Genomic DNA, 19,544 nt, shown 5'->3' on the forward strand with positions numbered 1-19,544 from the left:
AGAGGTTCCATAGTGGTTCAGGTGGTAGTTTTTAAAGCAAAACAGTACAGGTCCTGATTCCTACTTTTTGCCCATTACTTTAGGAGAAAATTTTATTACCTCGTTAAGCTTTATATCATTCCTACTTCAAGGATTTTTGAAACTTAAACCACGCAATTCAATTAAAAGGACAAATGCAAGGTCAAATACCTCCTAAGTAGTCCATTAATATTGCTTATTAGGACATCATTTGTACACATTCATTTACATACCTTGTTTGAAATGCCAGTTACACTATTAACTTAGTTTTTCGAAACCTTGTATTAAAAAATCATATTGCCATGTAGCCTTAATCTTTTTAGTGTACTTTCTTTAGAAAGTGAATTTTTAACAAACATGCCAGTTGGAAACCAGGTCTCTGTGCTATTTTGGACAAGCATAAAGGAGAGCCATTTTTAAATAAAACAAATTCTGACTGTGGCAACAGTGATCTAAATCATTAAAATGGGTACAGGGTAATGGCCAAAGTTATCCTGCAGGAATTAAAGTTTTAAGAAAAAGTCAAATTTCTTGTAACTTTAGATGGGGAATATTGTCTAGCAGTATACTTGTTCAGGTTTATCGGACCAGGTTCCTCACTTATAGCTTACACCTTGCCACAAATTCAGTATCTGCCCTACCAGGTAGCTTGAATGAAATCATTGGCTTTATATTTCAGAGCGTCTCATTCTCAATCAATGTATTAGGTTTATTTACAGGATTCCTGCATCAGGCTGGGAGATCAAAGGGGTTCTGAAGAAGAGACAGGCTATCATATTTTTGCTGCAGAATTAGACACCATCTATCTGAAAATGGAATCTGTGGTAAAAGTTTCCAGATTACTTGTAATCCTTCTCTTTGGATCCACTAAATTCTCCCAAGATTTGCTTTCAGAGAACCATTTAATAATGCAATAGATGCATCCTGTCTTATTCTACTAATTCTATTGCCCAGAAGCAAATCAACAGAACTGTCCTTGATACCATTCTCCTCTCTCTTTCCCCATGGTGCACAACAGAATTAACTCACTTTATGTGTTATTACTCATTTTTGAAACCTAACAGACTTACAGGGAACTGCCAATTGGCCAAGGAGTATGTTATCTACCTTGTAAAGAAACCATGACTGATCGAATTGTTCCAACATTTGCTATCTCTTTCCTTCATCATTTACACTTCTACCTGGGGGTATAATGGAAAAGATGAAAAAGTGAAATTCAGCCAGGTAACTGGCCCTGATGTTACCAAAGTCATGTATGAGCAAAGTCCTGAAATCACTGGATGAAACAAACCTTCAGATAGTCCTTGGGTTTCATTAATCTAGTGGTTCTCAATCTCTGGCATGCATCAGCACCCCCTGGATCACACATTTTTGATTCATAAAGTCTGAGAGTGGCCTAAGAAATTGCGTTTCTAACCGGTTCAGGTGGTACTGATATTGCTGGTTCATAGATTATACTCGATGAATCACTGTACTAATCCATGCTTGGCTTCTCTTCTATTAACATGAATAATCTAGAATTTTATTTTCCTTAGCTAGCTTTCAAAATTTGTGCTCTATAAATTAAACATTTTGGGGTAAGCAGTTATTTTTGGTCTATGTGCACCTTGTACAGTGTCCTAGAAGTGGTAGTTACTTTATGCATTTGGTTGATTTAATTCACAAAGCAGTCCATTGTCTATCTGCCGAATCATGGCTGTAGTCCACAAATCTCTTTACCTCTTTAGAGTATTGTGGAGTCAATGTAATACTGACCTTTTAGTCTTTTAAGAATGAGGCCTCAATGCTATGGTATTGCAAGGAATTCATACATAGAAAGCATCTTCCGTTGTTTACCCCAAAGATCTGACTTTATGAGCTTTTTTTGGTGGCGGGAGAACTGAGAGCTCATTTGTCAACCATGTTTTTAAGTTTAGCATCACATTTATTTAGCTCTAATCCAGTAAATGGGCCAGAGGACAGCCTGCGTAACAGCATCACAGAGGCGTTAGATGTAACTTCTGATGTGTCCACTCACTGCTTGGGACATACTTTGGTCACAAAAATGGCAAAATGTTAAAGTGAAAGCAGGTCCCATCACATAGGGGAACCATGGGTGGGAGGTCCCTTAGCCTAAAACATGGCTAATCACCTTGCCCCCACAAGGTTGTATATCTAACTCCCGTTTGCTAATGCAGTGCTAGCCCATCAATTTCAAGGAGAAACATTCTTGGAATTCTTCATTAACTGCAGTGGATACATATCCTTAGCTGATAGTATAAGAAGTTTGATGAACAAATTTTGCTCAAGCATCTGAGAGGCTAGAGTAATATTTGCATCCAGCTGTTAATTCTTTCCTTTTACTAGGTCACTTGTAAAACCCTGGCTGAAAGGGAAATGCAGGTTTTGAACTTTTCCAGCATCTATAGTACAGGAAGTGAAGCAGGTTGAAACAGATATTGAATGCTTTTGCATACAATGTATACCACACTGTCAAACTGCTTAAAAGCAGAAAAGAGGTGAACTAAAAACATACCTGGTCTTAGAGTCTAAGGATGAGCTTATAAACCTACTCTAAGTTGTGACTTGTAGTATTTTAAGTTATCCTACCAGTCTGTTACAGTCTTTAAGAACTTCACCACTTAAGCAAATATAAACCTGTGAACATTATAAGACCTCTCCATGCACCAGCTCTCTTATCATAAAATGCAGTGACAATAATTGCTCCCTCCTACGGTGCTTGTGAGTTACATGGGGAAATACAAGGTTCTTAAAATAGTTTGCCACAGAGTGAGCATCAATATTTCATTAGCATGTGGATATAGTGGTCTTACTGAATGCTCTCTGACCTACAGGAACCTAACATCATTATTTTTGTAAGAGGAATATTCAAGATCTGACAATAGTTTTAAATAAATATTCAAGCCCAATGACTACCTCATGAAAGGCAGTCCAGCATGGGTGTGTCTCTCTGCCTGCCTCTCTACAAATCCTAAGCTCAAACTATAGAAATACTCTAGAAAAAGAGAGATACTTCCACTGGTATGGCCATAAAATTGAGATGTAACCCTACATACCTTTTTTTCTACAGTTCCTGCCAAATGCCTTTTAAACATTTGAGTAATTGTTGCTATTATCAATCAGCCTAATGTAATAACATGAGACGTTCCACTTTGGAAAACTTGTTACATTGGGCTTCTTACATGCTAAAAAGAGCTTGGTCTTTAGAGGTAGTGGTTTTAGAAAGCTGCTTGTTATAGACTAATCTTTTTATCTTGGGATTAAGGATAAAAGAATGACTGCTTTGTAGCTCATTCACTTTTTATGTAATAATTTTCCTTTTGACAAGCACTACACTGTTTGAACTGTGAAGTTACACCACCGTCTTGTGAATGATGTGCCATGAATAACCCAGGTATCTCTCTTTGTCCTCCTCCCACTGTAGCTGGACAGTGCCACATCACTCATCCAGGCAGCTAAAAACCTGATGAATGCCGTTGTCCTCACAGTGAAAGCATCCTATGTGGCCTCAACCAAATACCAGAAGGTCTATGGGACAGCAGCTGTCAACTCACCAGTTGTATCTTGGAAGATGAAGGCTCCAGAGAAGAAGCCCCTTGTGAAGAGAGAAAAGCCGGAAGAATTCCAGACACGAGTCAGACGAGGTTCCCAGAAGAAACACATTTCGCCTGTACAGGCTTTAAGTGAATTCAAAGCAATGGATTCATTCTAGGACCATAGGCTTTAATAAGAAAGCATTTTTTCCCTTTCCTTTTCTTTTTAATTCCATTTTTGTATGCATACCTGCTGACTCGTATGCCTCTGGCATGGGGAAATTAAGGGAGCAGTGTCTGTTTGCATGTAAGATAAGATGTGATCAATACTACTGATTCATCAGTAGCCAGGGAGGGGCCAGGGACTACCTGTCCTGAGGTGGCACAGAGCTGTCCTTTGCAACATTCTCATAAAATTGGGCAAAGAGTTCGCATCGCAATGTTTATGGGAGTGGGTGGGATGGGGACACTAAACTTAATTCTACAAAAGCAAACTCTAATGCATGCAAGAATCATTAGGTTGGCAGGTATCTTAACAAGTGAAAAATCCGGAAGTGTAATGGTAGAACATAAAGCTTGTATTGCTTCTGTTTCGGTGCAAAATTGTACTAGCCAATACGCTGAAGTGTGTGGCCCACAAATTGAACAATTTAACTTTGAAGTCGTATCCAGGATAGTATGTGGATTATTTTTACTAAGGAGAAACTAATTCATCCAGCCAAAATGTTTCTTTTATCTGTATTCTATTCTTTTTCTTGTAGTACTGCCATTACTAGTGCTCATATTTTCAATTTTTTCCCCTTTGCTGAAAATAAATAAACATTTATTTGAGACAATTCTAATCCTTCTGGGGGCACTGGAAGCACAATATGGTGATCAATCTTTTACTTTAAAGACAATGTGAACTATGATTTTGCTAGAAATAGGAGGCCCAGTGGTGGAATGTTAGAAGAATGGAAACTGATGATTTGTGAAGGTTTAGAGGCAAATACATAGGTGTAGCTTGGAGTGCTGGTATCTAATATGCCATTGTATCCACTAACTCAAAATAAACACATATAATCTGGACATCTGAAGAATGCTTCTTTTTTAAAATTCATAATAAAAGAAATGCATCTCATTTTTAGAGATTGGGAGTAAAAGGGTCATATCTCTGCATCACCTTTAGAGTCTAGAAATTATTTTGGTTTCATTTCATGTTTTCCCACTTGTTTTTTATTCATTTTCAAACCTAAAATGACAGTGTCATGTGTTGAGAGTGTCATGTGTTAAGTTTACCCAGGGCTTAAAATGGTCCAGATAAGTCTAAGAAACATAATGTGTTCTCAGAAACTGGAACAAGTAAAAGTGTTTAGGGAGGCTCATTAATTACAAGGTATGTTCTCACTGAATTTTGAAAGTAAGTCCTCTGCCCCACTACCAAGGAGAAGTGGGTTGTAGTCTTTCAGCTATGGTTTGAGAAGTGAGAAAAAGACCTTAAATGTTCATCTGAGTGCCCAAAACTCCTTCATTTGAATTATCTGTACAGGTTAGCATGTTACATTATGGGCCCAGAGGACTTCTGGTAAAATAAGGTGTGTTTCTTAGCAACATGATAATGCATTAGGAGTCATGGACCCATATGCTGTGTTATTTTAGGTGCAAGGTCCTATAAAGAAGAGACCTAGGAGTTTGGGGAAGGAGAGAAGCTTAGTTAAAATTGTATTAAGATATGATCCTACTCACCATCTGGACTCAAAATGATGTATCACAATCAATGCTGTAGCCTGATTTTCAACACTAATTATTATACAGCTCTTTCAATCAGACTGCCCCTTAATGTGCACACACATTGAAAGAGGCACTTATTCTATCACAAATATTTGTGGAAAGACTTCTTGGAGTCGGGTCCTAAGATGAATATACCACCCAGTGAACTTATTGGCATCCTTATTAACATTTGAATATGACATAACTTTCCAGTTTTGTGCATTATTCTATTATGACTTAACAGGTTGAAGGAAGTAAATATTCCTCAGAACAGCCAAGAAACTTAAAATCAGACTCCTTGGCAAATCCTAAAACATATTCAGCAGGCATCAGAGAAGCAGGTAGAGAATGCCTTTGACTTTGCTCCATAAATTTTACGTGTTTAAGACATGATTATGAACAATGTTTATATGTGTGTGTATTTTGGAAATCAGTCCTTGATTTGTAGTTATTTTACCAGTGCTTCCTGAGTAAACATTATCACTATCCACCATTGCTCTTATGATCAGGGAGAATAACTACTCAGAATAAGCAAATGTATACCCTCTGTCTGAGAGCATTACAGCAAACAAAAGGTTTGTTTTCTTGCCTTAAGAAACATAAGTCTAGCTGATATGATATAGACAGAAGAGAAATAAGTAAATATGCCAACACACCACAAAGTGGTATCTACTCGAATGAGATAAAGTGGTATCTACTCGAAAAATCAGAACACACTGAGGACTACATTATTTGAGAAAGGATTAATGGGAGAGGTATGAGTAAACAATAAATGAGTGAAAGATCTAATAAATTTGGTAAGGGTGATAACTGGTGGGGGCATTCAAGAAAAAAACATACTTCAGGGTCTGGAAACAAATGAAGTTGTAGGAAACATGAGATTTATGTTGGGAACTAGTAGGAAAGAAATGTGGAGATGTGATGAAAGATGAGATAGGGTCATGAAGGAATGTGACCATTATCCAATAGGTAATATGGAAGGTTTTTCTGTTTTGTTTTGTTATTTTGCTTTTGTTTTGCTTAGAGAAAGAGCAAGAATGCACAAGCAAAGAAAGGACAGAGGGAGTGGGAGAGAGTCTTAAGCAAGGTCCATGCTCGGCACAGAGCCTGATGTGGAGCTCAATCTCATGACTATGAGATTATGATCTGAGCTGATATCAGGTGACCTTTAAACAACTGAACAACCCAGATGCTACAAGTAATATGGAGTCTTTAAGTGGGATGGTAATACACACAAAGAAGTGCCTTTATAAAATGTTCAACCGACTGAGCCACCCAGGCACCCCAGTGCCTTTATAAAATGTAACTTATAGTATCGGGGATATGAAGGCTGAAATGGACCAATGTTAGTTAGGTGGGACAAATGTGATAGAGCTAAAAGAAGGATTTGCAGTCACTTCTTAAATAACTAGGTGTGGGGTGAGAGAACGATTAAAGTATGTAATTTACTCAGGGGTACTAGAGAGTCAGAGAACTGAAAATTATCTAGAAAGGATAAACATGGGCTGGAAAAAAAACTGAATATATGGTACATTTGAGGAAACATGGTTTGTAATCCCAAAGGGAGTTACTTGGGGTATTTGCTACAGAAGTAGCATTTTGGAATGCATGAGGATAGATATTCCTGATGGGAGCAAACTAAATAAATTCCAATTTCCTTTGACTCTGTGCTAAGATTGATGGTTCAAAAGATTATATTCTTTAAGGACATAGAATAACCAAGGAAACATAGGCTATCTACAGATCTTTAGTTTCTTTTCATTAAGTGTTCAAGAATATGAAGTCAACTTTATTTTTAGAAGTTTTATAAACAATAAGGTCACGGTTTTAACCCAGGGAGAAATAGCCTGTGTAAGTGGCATCATCATGGTCATCAATTTTTGAGCATAAGTAATATGGCACCTTCCAGACACTTGAGGTATAAAGATGTATAAAATATTGTATTTAGTTGAATCATCAAGCAAAATAAGCATTTAGAAACATTGCAACAGTAAATTGTAGTCTCTAAATTTGCCAGTAATAGATTCTAAGTCATTTGATTTTTATTACTGTGTCATTACATAGTAACCAAGTAAAAGGGGTCAGTACTTACTCTTCATCAAGAAGATTTTTAAAGATAATGAGAGGAAGTAAATTAACTACTGAAGGATGTTAATTATTTAAAAAAATATACTAGTGCTGGGAAGTGCCATCAGTAAGATGGTGGACTAGGATACTCCAAGCCTTTGTTCCCTAGTGGAAATCCAAGGTAAATAATAACATACTCTATCCTACCATATCTTTTTGGGAAGTCTAGAAACTAGTTAAGGATTTGTAGCAACCAAGCAAATGTCTAACCAACAAGAAGTCACACTCAATAGGGAAAGACATTTTGGTGTGTTATTACTCACCCATGCCCTGCCTCTTCCCTGACACAGCGAAAGCTGTCCAGTTCCTAGTTCCTCCCATGCAACAGGAGGGACAGAGTGGAACTTGTTTGCATTGTTCTGGCCATTTGGGTCTTCCTGAGGAACTGGTTTTTCTTTTGCTTCACTTGGACCACTGGTGGAAATGGGGCATAACTTGGATATTAGCTTGGAGGCCACTAAAAGCAGTGGCAGTCACCATGGCATGTAAGAGCTACAGGGAGAATGAAGACCTGTAGGCTCCTAGAGACAAGAAATTATGGGCAGAGGAATACAACAGAACATCTAAGACCTTTAAGTTAGCCATGTATAAGAAGGGGCTTTGAAGGGCGTGGGGTATGCACATACACAGGCTCAGGGAACATGCATACTTAGAAATGCTTGATAAGACCATAAGCCTTCCTTCCAGGTTGATTAACAAAGGTTTTTTCCTTCACACAGCCAGTCAATAAAGTCTGGAAAAGGCCATTTTTTTTTTTTCAAATTACCATCTATATGTTGCCTACAAGTGAGTCACATTACATCTAAGCAAACACACAGGTTGAAAGGGAAAAGATGGTTGGGGATGGGGAGATCCATATAAATAACCAAAAGAAACTATAGGTGGCTGTTTTAATATCAAACAAAATATACACTAAGTCATATCACTGTTGCTAAATACAAAGGACACTATGTGATAATCAAAAGTTCAATGCACCAGAGAGATATAAAATCTGTGCACCAAACATAAAACCTCCTAAATATATAAGGCAAGCACTGACAGAATTGAAGAAATAGCTATAGAGTAAAAGTAGTAAAGAGTAATAGTAGGAAACCTTGATACACCTTCAGTAATGGATAGAACAACCAGCCAGAAGATCAATAAGGAAATAGAAAACTTGAACAACATGATAGCCCAACTGGACCTAATAGACATTTGCAGAACATTCCACTCAACCTCAGGTGGACATGGAACATTCTCCAGGATAGATCATATGTTTGGCAAGTAAGTTTTAATCAATTTTAAAAGACTGGTATTATACAAAGTATTTTTTCTGATTACAATGGAATGAAACTAGAATAGCAGAATTTTAAAAATCCTCAAATGTGCGGAAATTAAACAAGTTTGTCAAAGAAAAAATATCACAAGGGAAATTAAAATAATATATTACGACAAAAATAGTTAAACAAACTCAACTTAATACTTAATAGATGAAGTAAACACATTGCTAAAGTGTAAATTTATACTTATAAATTTCAGTAAAATAAAATCTTACATCAACAACCTAAATTTATACTTCAACTGGGACACGTGGGTGGCTCAGTTGGTTAAGTGTACAACTTCGGCTCAGGTCATGATCTGTGATTGTGTGTTTGAACCTCACATGGGGCTCTGTGCTGACAGTTCAGAACCTGGAGCCTGCTTTGCATTCTGTGTCTCTGTCTCCCTGCCAATGCCCATCCCCACCCCTGCCCCATGGTTCATGCTCTGTCTCTCCGTCTTAAAAACCAAATAAAACAGTAAATAAAATTAAATGTATACCTCAAAGAACTAGGAGGGGGAAAAAGCTAAACCCCAAGGTTAATGGAAGACAGGAATAATAAAGACTAGATCAGATATAAAAAAAATAGAAAACAGGAGAACAATAGAGAAAAATGAACACCAAAACCAAGAGTCAGTTCTTAAAAAAAAAACAAACAAGAAACCAAAAAACAAATTGACAAACTTTTAGCTAGGTTGACTAAAACAACAACAAACCCAAATAATTAAATAATAAATAAAAGGGGGAATATTATTATTGATTTTACAGAAATAAAAGGAATTATAAAGAAGTACTATGAACAACTCTTCACCCATAAAATTCATAACATAGATGAAGTGGCCAAGTTCCTATAAACACACAACCTAAAAATACTGAATGATGAAGAAAAAGAAAATATGAACAGAACTCATAAGGAGATTAAATCAATAATAAAAAATCTCCCAACAAAGTAAAGTTCAGGGTGAGATGGCTTCACTGGTGAATTCTAAGAAACATTCAAAGATGTTAAACCAATCATGTTCAAACTCTTCCCAAAAATTTAAAAGGGAACACTTTCATACTCATTCTATGAGGCCAGCATTACCCTGATACCAAAGGCACACAAAGATACCACAAGAAAACTACAGACCAATATCCCTGATGAAATTGATGCCAAAGTCATCAACAAAACTCTTGAAAAAAAGGGAATTAAAAGGATTAAATGCCATGACCAACTAGGATTTATTCCAGATATGCAAGGATGTTTCAACATACAAAAATAATGATTGTGATACACTATATTAACAGAATGAAGGTAAAAATTATCCCACTATTGCCTCAGTTAATGCAAAAAAAAAAAAAAAGCACTTGACAAAATTCAATACTCTTTCATGATAAAAGCAATAAAAGAACTAGGAATAGAGGGAAATTCCCTCAAAATCTTAAACAACTTATGTGAAAAGCCCAGAAGCTAACATCTTATCAATGATGAAAGACTGAAAGCTTTTCCTCTAGATAAGAAAAAATGACCAAGATATCCATTTTTGTCACTTCTCTTCAACATAGCACTTGAGGTCTTAGCCAGAACAATTAGGCAAGAAAAATAAATTTAAAACCATCAAAATTAGAAATGAAGATATAACATTACCTGTGTGTTTGCAGCTGACATGTTCTTATAGGTAGAAAAGCCTAAATACTACAAAGCTTTTGGAACTATTGAACAAATTTAGCAAAGTTGCAATAATACAAAATCAACAGACAACATTTAATAGCTTTTACAGATACTAGCAATGAACAATTCAAAAAAAAGGAAATTAAAAAATAATCTTATTTACAATAATATCAAAAAGAATAAACTGTTTATGAATAAGTTTAACCAAGGAGACAGAAGACTTCTACACAGGAAGCTACACATCACTAAAAGTACTTGAAGAAGATATAAATAAATATAAAGATATCCAACATTCATGAATTAGAGGACTTGATGTTAAGATGTTGATACTACCCAAGGTGATCTACAGATTCAATGGAATTGCTGTCCAAATCCCAACAGCCTTTTCTGCAGAAATAGAAAAACCCACACTAAAATTTATATAGAATTTCAAAGGACACTCAGGTAGCAAAAACACTCTTGAACAAAGTTAGAGGTTTCACACTCCATAATTTTAAAAGTCATTACAAAACTATAGCAATAAAAACAGTGTAGTACTGCATAAAGACAGATACATATACCAAAAGAATAAAATAGAGAAACCCTCAACACATATGGTCAAATGATTTTTGACAAGGGTGCTAATACTATTAAATGGGGAAATAAGGAGTTTTTCCCACAAATAGTGCTGGGAAAATTAGAACACATGAAAAGAATGAAGTAGGAGCTTTATCTTACATAATTTATAAAATTTAACTCCAAATGGATTGAAGATCTTAACATAAAATCTAAACTATAAAATCTTACAAACATAGGAGGAAATCTTATTGACATCAGCTTTTGCAACGACTTTCATGAATAGGACACTAAGAGCACAAAAGACAAAGGAAAACAGAAAACTTGGATATCAAACGTCCAATAAAAAAAAAAACCCTATGCATTAAAGGACATAGAATAAAAGGGCAATCCACATAATGGGAGAAAATATTCACAAACTATATCTCTAATAAATGGTTAATAATTGACTATGTAAAAACTATTTCAACACCAAAAATCAATCAACCTGATTAAAAAAATAGATAAAAGACTTGAATAAACATTTATCCAAAGATGAGATATTATGACCAACAAACTCAGGAAAAGATATCAACATAAAACGGGGAGCGGGGGTATAAAAATTTAGTGCCTTTCAAAGGGGTTCAAACTTAAGTGACCATCAACTTATACAGACTGCTATATGCATAAAATAGTTTATGTAAACCTAATGGTAACAAATGAAAAAACTATAATAGATACACAAAAAAAATAAAGAGAAAGGAATATGGATATAACACTAAATAAAGCCATCAAACCACAAAGAGAGCAAGAGAAGAAAAGAAAGAAAGAACTACAAAACCAACCATAAAACAAGTAACAAAATGGTAATACACACCTATCAATAATCACTTTAAATGTAAATTTACTAAATGCTCCAGTCAAAAGAGATAGAGTGACGAATGGATAAAAAAAAAAAAAAAAAAAAAAAAAAAAAAACCAAGGGGCGCCTGGGTGGCTCAGTTGGTTAAGCCTCCGACTTCTGCTCAGGTCAGATCTCACGTTCGTGGGTTCGAGACCTACGTCAGGCTCTGTGCTGATAGCTAGCTCAGAGCCTGGAGCCTGCTTCCGGTTCTGTGTCCTTCTCTCTCTGCCCCTTTCCCTCTCATGCTCTGTCTCTCTCTGTATCAAAAATAAATAAAACATTAAAAAAAAAACACACAAGAAATATGGTACCTGTAAGAGACTCACTTCAGATCTAAAAACACTTTCAGATGGAAAGTGAAGGGATGGGAAAAAATTTACCAGGCAAATTGAAGAGAAAAGAAAGCTGGGAAAGCAATACCTGTATTAGATAAAAGAGATGTTTTTTAAAGTTTATTTATTTATTTTGAGAGAGTGAGCAGGAGAGAATCCCAAGTAGGCTCCACATGGTCAACAAGCACCCACAAGCCATGAGAACATGACATGAGCCAATACCAGGAGTCAGATACTTAACTGACTGAGCCATCCAGGTGGGTGTATCTGTCCTTTGGATACCATATGTTTGCACTTATAGGTCTAACAGGAGAACAGGAGAAACGTAATGGAGGACTATGGGGAGGGGAAGAGGGAAAGAGAGTTGGGGAGAGAGAGGGACGCAAAACCTGAGAGGCTATTGAATACTGAAAATGAACTGAAGGTGGAAGGGGGAGGGGGGGAAAAGAGGTGGTGGTGATGGAGGAGGGCACTTGTGGGGAAGAGCACTGGGTGTTATATGGAAACCAAGTTGACCATAAACTATTTAAAAAATAAATAAATAAAATAAAACAAAGGTTGTAACAAGAGACAAAGAACTATACTACATAAGGGGAACAATCCAACAAGATAATATATAAATATCTATGTGTCCAATTTGGAAGCACTGTAATATATAAAGCAAGCATTAGTGAACAGAAAGGAGGAAATTGACAGTAATACTGTAATAGTAAGGGACTTTAACATCCCACTTTAAATCAATGGATAGATCATTCAGGAAGAAAATCAAGAAGAAAACAAGGTCATTGAATGACACATATGGACCTAACATATATTCAGAACATTCCATCTAGAAACAGTGGAATATACATTCTTCCCAGGACACATGGCACATGTTCCAGAATAGATCACATTTTAGGCCACAAAACAAGTCTCAATAAATTTAAGAAGACTGAAATCATATCACGCATCTTTTCTAATGGAAATGACATGAAACTAAAAATCAATGACAAGAAAAAAATCCAGAAGTTTGGCTGAGAAGAGGGCAGAGTGGGAGGACCCTAAGCTCACCTGGTCCCGTAGATACAATTAGTTAACGTTCACATCAGCAAAAACAACTTAGACATAATCCTAAAACTGGCAGACCAAACTCCACAATCAAAAGTAGAGAAGAGGCCACACTGAAGACGATAGAAAGGAATAAGAGGTGGGTTGGAAGCAAAGTGGACTATGGCCATTAGCAGTGCAGAGGGAGATAGTGGTGTGAAGGAGGGTAAACAACAACTTTCACACCAGGGAGACCATGAATGGGGAGAACAAATCCCCATAACATTTGCCTCTGAAAGAAAAAGGGGTCAAATTTTGTGAGTTCTTATAACCAGCAGGACTTAAGGCCTGGAATTTTATTTTCTTTTTTTCCCCCGCATGCAAAAGCAAAGAGCTTTATTACGGGTTTAGACTCACAGACTTTACCAGCACAGCGGATCCATGCTGAGAGCCCCGAACAAAGGAGGGTAGGGCTTTTATGAATTTGGGAAGGGGGAGTTACAGGAAATTGTGACACAGATATAGTGATCCAATCATTATTATACAATATTATTGACAGCAGGTTTAACCATTCACATTACCTAGAGTATTCGTTACTTTTGGCGGGATCCAATCACAACATTTAGAGTATTGACCAATCACAGAGTGGACCCAGGGCCCTGACGTAGGGCATAGCTTCTATCTCTAGGCCTACCCTTAGAAATGTTAAGGGTGTTAGCTGGCCTTCCCTGATTGGGTGTTACAAGGGTGGTCCCTCCTGCCTTGGGCAATGTGTGCCCTTCTATTGTCTAATGATTCTGAGAAACTGACACCTAGGCCTCCAAGGTCAGAGTCAGTCTGATTCAGACCTGTGTCCTTACATTCCCCCCTCTGTCTTGTAAATGACCCATTCCTGGGTCAGCTGAGTTACCATTGTTCCCCAAAAGCCTGGCATAGCCCTTCTTGGTATAAGGGGAATTTCTTACTCTGTAAAGGGCATAGGGAAAGAGAACTACCCACTTTCCACCCTCTCCATGGTTAATTTGGTAAGAGTCTCTTTTAGGGTTTCTAATATCTGGCGCTGCCTGGTTTACAAAAGTAAAAAAAAATGACAACCAATTTGTTCAGGATCCTTGGAATTTTAAAACGCTGTGGATGCAGCTGTGGGAGAGCCTAGAAGGTTTTAGGAAGAATCCTCACCCTTAAAGAGAGAACACCTCAAACAGCCCTTGCTGTTTAGCTTAGAACCAGCAGTTTGAAAAACACTGGGGACAAATAGGAGGGAAGAGTGATTTGCTCATCTCAGAGCATGACCTGGAGAGACAGGGATCACAGGTACACCCCTCCAGGACAAAGTGGTTGGCAGGCACCACCTCCCTCCCCCATGTCCTAGCATAAACAACCACCTATGGAAAACAGTGGAGCACCAACACTCCTTACCTAAATTGCTTGCACCAAGCCTTGCCTCAGCCCTCCACCTTATGGCCTTTGTGCTTCAGTGGACCTGCCCTTCCAAGTTACACTAGCTTTTAAACTGTGCTGTGGGCCCCCTCACCTAGAAGACTGGCCCAATCCCTGACAATACCACATCTCCTAACCCACAAGTTTTGTGGGATTTCAGTTCCAGCAGCAGCAGGGGCAGGTCTTATTTCACAAGCAGACCACTATAAATCTTATTAAAATGCATCCCAGCTCTGCAGGGGACCAAACACTCCTCATAATAGAAAAAGAGAGCCTCTGCAGGCAAGTAGACAGAACGAAAATGAGTCCAAGACTCAACAGCACAACATACATGTATGGGACATTCTGTGAAGTACCAGACCCTGGGGGAACAGGAGACGTTCCACAACAGAAATCTGTAAGAGGACTTCTTCTGTTATCATTAAGAGTAAGAGAAGTAGCTGACTTTCCTAATAAACCAAAACAGACACAGAAAGTTAGACAAAATAAGGAGGACAAGAACATCTTCCAAATGAAAGAACAGGACCAAATCATGGAAAGAGACTTACCAAAATGAATATAAGTAATATGCCTGATGTTCATAAAGATACGAACTGGACTTGAGAAAAGAGTGGAGGACATCAGTGAGAGCTTTACCACAGAGATAAAAAAAAAAATCAATCACAGATCAAGAACACAATAAGTGAAATTAAAAATACACTTCATGGAATAAGTCCAGGTTAGATGAAGAAGAGAATGAATTAAACAACCTGGAAGACAGAGTAATTGAAAGTAAGCAAGCTAAGCAAAAGAGGGAAAAAGTTACACAAATTGAGAAGTTTCTTAGGGAACTCAGTGACTCCATTTAGCATAATAACATTTGCAGTATAAGGATATCAGGAAAAGAAGAGAGAGGTAAAAGGCAGAAATTTTATTTAAAGAAATAATAGCTAAAATCTTCCCTAATCTAGAGAAAGCAATAGATATGTAGATCCAGGAGGCAAGGAGATCCCTCCTAAAAATCCAACCCTAGGAATTCCACATCAAGACACATGGTAATTAAAATGGCAAAAGTAGTGCTGAAGAAAAAAATTAAATCACCAAGGCAAAAGAAGACAATTACATAAAAAAGAAATCCCATAAGGCTATCAGCAGACTTGTCAGCAGAAACTGCAGGCCAGAAAGGAGTGGAATGCTATATTCAAAGTACTGGAAGGGAAGAATCTGCAGACAAGAATATTCTATCCAGCAAGGCTATCATTCAGAACAGAAGAGGGATAAAGAGTTTCTCAAACAAAAACTAAAGAAGTTCATTAATATGAAATCAGATTTATAAGAAATATTAACAAGGAATCTTTGAGTGGAAAGGAAAGACTGTTAAGTGAGAGTATGAAAATTAAAAAACACAAAAGCAGTAAAAATAAATTTCTGTAAAAGTCAAAGGATTCATAAAATTAAAAAAAAAATTGCAAGATATCACACCATATACCTAAAATGTGGAGGAAAGAGGAATAAAGAATGGGTTCAAACTTAAGTGACCATCAACTTTGTACAGACGGCTATATGCAGATGATGTTATATACAAAATTAATGATAACCACAAATCAAAAACCAGTAATATATGTGCAAAGAATCGCATCCCTATAAAGTAATAATGAAATTGCAGAAAGTGAAATTTTAAACAATAATCTCATTTATAATTACACCAAAACAAATAACGAGGAATAAATTTAACTAAAGAGGTAAAAGACCTGAACTCTGAAAACATAAAACACTGATAAAGGACATTCAGTGGAAACATATTTCATGCTCATAGATTGGAAGAAAAAATAATGTTAAAATGTCTGTACTACACAAAGCAGTCTACATATTTAATGCAATTCCTATCAAAATACCAACAGCATTTTTCACAGAAGTAGGAAAAACAATTGGTATGGAACCACAAAAGACCTCAAATAGCCAAAGCTATCTTGGAGAAGAAAAACAAAGGTGGGGGTATCCCATTTCCAGATTTCAAATTAAATTTTATCATGAAGATAAAAATCTTCTGCACAACCAAGGAAACAACCAAAAGGTAATCTACTTAATGGGAAAATATATGTGCCAATGATATGCCTGATAAAGGGTTAGTATCTAAAATATACAAAGAACTAACACAACTCAACACCCCTAAAACAAACAATCCAGTTAAGAATTGGGCAGAAGACATGAATAGACATTTATCTAAAAGACATAGATGGCCAACAGACACATGAAGAAATACTCAACATCAACATCATCAGGGAAATGCAAGTCAAAACTATAATGAGGTATCACCTCACACCTGTCAAATGGCTAAAATAAAAAATGCAAGCAACAACAAGTGTTGGTGAGATGTAGAGAAAAAGGAACCTTCCTCAACTGTTGGTGGGAATGCATTTTGGTGCAGCCATTGTGGAAAACTGTATGGAGTTCCCTCAAAATATTAAGAATAAATCTACCCTACAGTCCAGAAGTGCACTACTGGGTATTTACTTCCAAAAAAAAAAAAAACACTAATTCAAAGGGATACATGCAGCCATATGTTTATTGCAGCATTATTTACACTAGTCCAACTATGGGAGCAGCCCAAGTGTGTAGTGATAGATGAATGGATAAAAAAGACGTGACATATATGTGCAATATTATATTATTCAGCCATAAAAAAGAATGAAATTTTGCCATTTGCAACAACATGGGTAGAGCCAGAGAGTAAGATGCTAACTGAAGTCAGTCAGAGAAAAACAAATACTGTATGATCTCACACATATGTGGAATTTAAGAAACAAATGAACAAAGCAGGGAGAGAGGGAGAAAGGGAGAGAAGGAGGGAGGGAGAGAAAGAGAGAGAGAAAGAAAGAGAAAGACCAAGAAACAGACCCTTAACTTTGAGAAATGGTGGTAACCAGAGGATTGTGGGTGGGGGAATGGGTGAAATAAGCAAATGGTATTAAAGAGTACATTTATCATTATAAAATACATATATTAAATGAAAATGAAAAAAATCAGGACAGTACACAAACACATGGAAGATAAACAACATGCTACTAAATAATAAATACACCAATTAGTAAATCAAAGAAGAAATAGAGTATGCGTGAAACAAAAAAACAAACGAAAATGAACATATAGTGGACTAAAATCTTTGGGACATAGCAAAAACAGTTCTAAGAAGGAGGTTTTTAGCAATACATGGCTACCTCAAAAAATAAGAAAAAGCTCAAACAAACCACCTCACCTTAAACCACAAAGAGCTAGGTGGAAAAAAAGAACCCAGAAAGCCCAAACTTAGCAGAAGAAAAGAAATAAGAAAGGTCAGAGCATAAATAAGGCTAATTTTAAAAAATAAAAAGATCAATGAAACCAGGAACTGATTTTTTCAAAAGGTAAATAAAATTGATAAACCTTTAGCCAGACTCATCAAGAAATAAAAAGGAACTCAAAAATGTCACCCCAAATGAAAATGAGAGGAACAATGGACATCACAAAAATATAAACGATTAAAAGAGAATACTGTGAAAAAATTGAATGCCAACAAATTGTACAAACTAGATGAAATAGAGATATCCCAAAACTGAATTAGAAGAAATAGAAAATTTGAACACACTGATTACTAGAGTGAAATTGAATCAGCAACCAAAAAAATTCCAGCAACAAAAGTCCAGGTTCATAGATAGATTCAAAGGTGAATTCCACCAAACACTTAAAGAAGAGTTAGTACCTATTCTCAACGTATTCCAAAAAATAGAAGAGGAAGGAAAACTTCCAAATTCATTTTACAAGGCCATCATTATGCTGATACCAATACCAGACAGACAGTACATATAATAAAACCACAGGCCAGTTATCTCTGCTGAACTTAGTTGAAAAAATCCTTAACAAAATATTAGCAAACCAAATTCAACAATATATTAAAAAAAATCATTCACCATAATCAAGTAGGATTTTTTTTTTAGAGATGCAAGTGTGGTTCAATATCTGCAAATCATTCAATGTGATACATCAGGCCAACTAGGGAAAGGGTAATTATATCAATAGATGCAGAAAAAGTACTTGACAAAATTTAATATCCATTTATGATAAAAACTTTCAACAAAGTGGGTTTAGAGAAAACATGATTTTAATATTATATCATACTCAGTGATAAAAAAGTGAGAATTTTTCTTCTAATAAGGAATAAAAATAATGTCCACTCTCACCATAGTGCTGGAAGTCCTAGGCACAGCATTCCATTAGAAAAAGAAATAAAAGGTACCCCAACTGGTAAGGAAGACGTTAAACTGCCACTATTTGTCATGACATGATTCTATATAGAGAGAACCCTAATGACTTGACCAAAAAACTATGAGAACTGATAAATGTATTCAGTAAAGTTGCAGATTATAAAATTAATACACAGAAATTAGTTGCATTTCCATACAGTAATGAGGTAGCAGAAAGATATATTAAAAAAACAATACCAATGACAATTGAACCAAAAGGCATTACAAGACTTAGGAATAAAGCAAACCAAGTTGGTGAAAGACAATGTATTCTGTAAGCTATAAAAGACTGAAGAAATAAATTGAAGACAACACAAATAGAAAGGTATTCCATGTTCATGGAGTGGAATAATTAATATTGTTAAATGCCCATACTATCCAAAGCAATCTACAGATTCAATACAATTCCTAACAAAATACCAAGCGTTTTTTTTCACGGAACTAAAACAAATCATACTAAAATTTGCATGGAATCACAAAAGACTTCAAACATCCAAAGCAATCTTGAGAAAGAAGAACATAGCTGTAGGTATCACAATCCTAGATTTCAAGTTATACTAAAATTTGTAGTAATTCAAACAGTATGATACTAGCTGAAAAATAGACACATAGATTAGTAGAACAGAATAGAGAGCCCATAAATAAACCCATACTTATATGGTCAGTTCATC

At 36.2% G+C, this 19,544-nt stretch overlaps 1 protein-coding gene across 3 annotated transcripts in view; it reads left to right on the top strand.

Moving 5' to 3' along the window:
• The window catches only part of CTNNA2 (catenin alpha 2), a 1,129,701-nt gene extending 1,125,082 nt beyond the window's left edge, over nucleotides 1-4,619 (top strand). For 2 of the 3 annotated variants that reach the window (XM_029937690.1, XM_029937691.1), the window contains one exon: nucleotides 3,443-4,619. In XM_029937690.1, coding sequence (XP_029793550.1) covers nucleotides 3,443-3,730 — 288 coding nt within the window. In that variant the 3' untranslated portion in view covers nucleotides 3,731-4,619. Of the gene's footprint in view, nucleotides 1-725; nucleotides 843-3,442 lie in introns of all 3 variants that reach the window. The other variant, XM_029937693.1, reaches the window with a different exon arrangement.
• Nucleotides 4,620-19,544: the final 14,925 nt, after the last annotated feature.

Source organism: Suricata suricatta, chromosome 4 (assembly GCF_006229205.1).
Source record: "Suricata suricatta isolate VVHF042 chromosome 4, meerkat_22Aug2017_6uvM2_HiC, whole genome shotgun sequence".
In the NCBI taxonomy this organism is placed as follows: Eukaryota; Metazoa; Chordata; class Mammalia; order Carnivora; family Herpestidae; genus Suricata; species Suricata suricatta.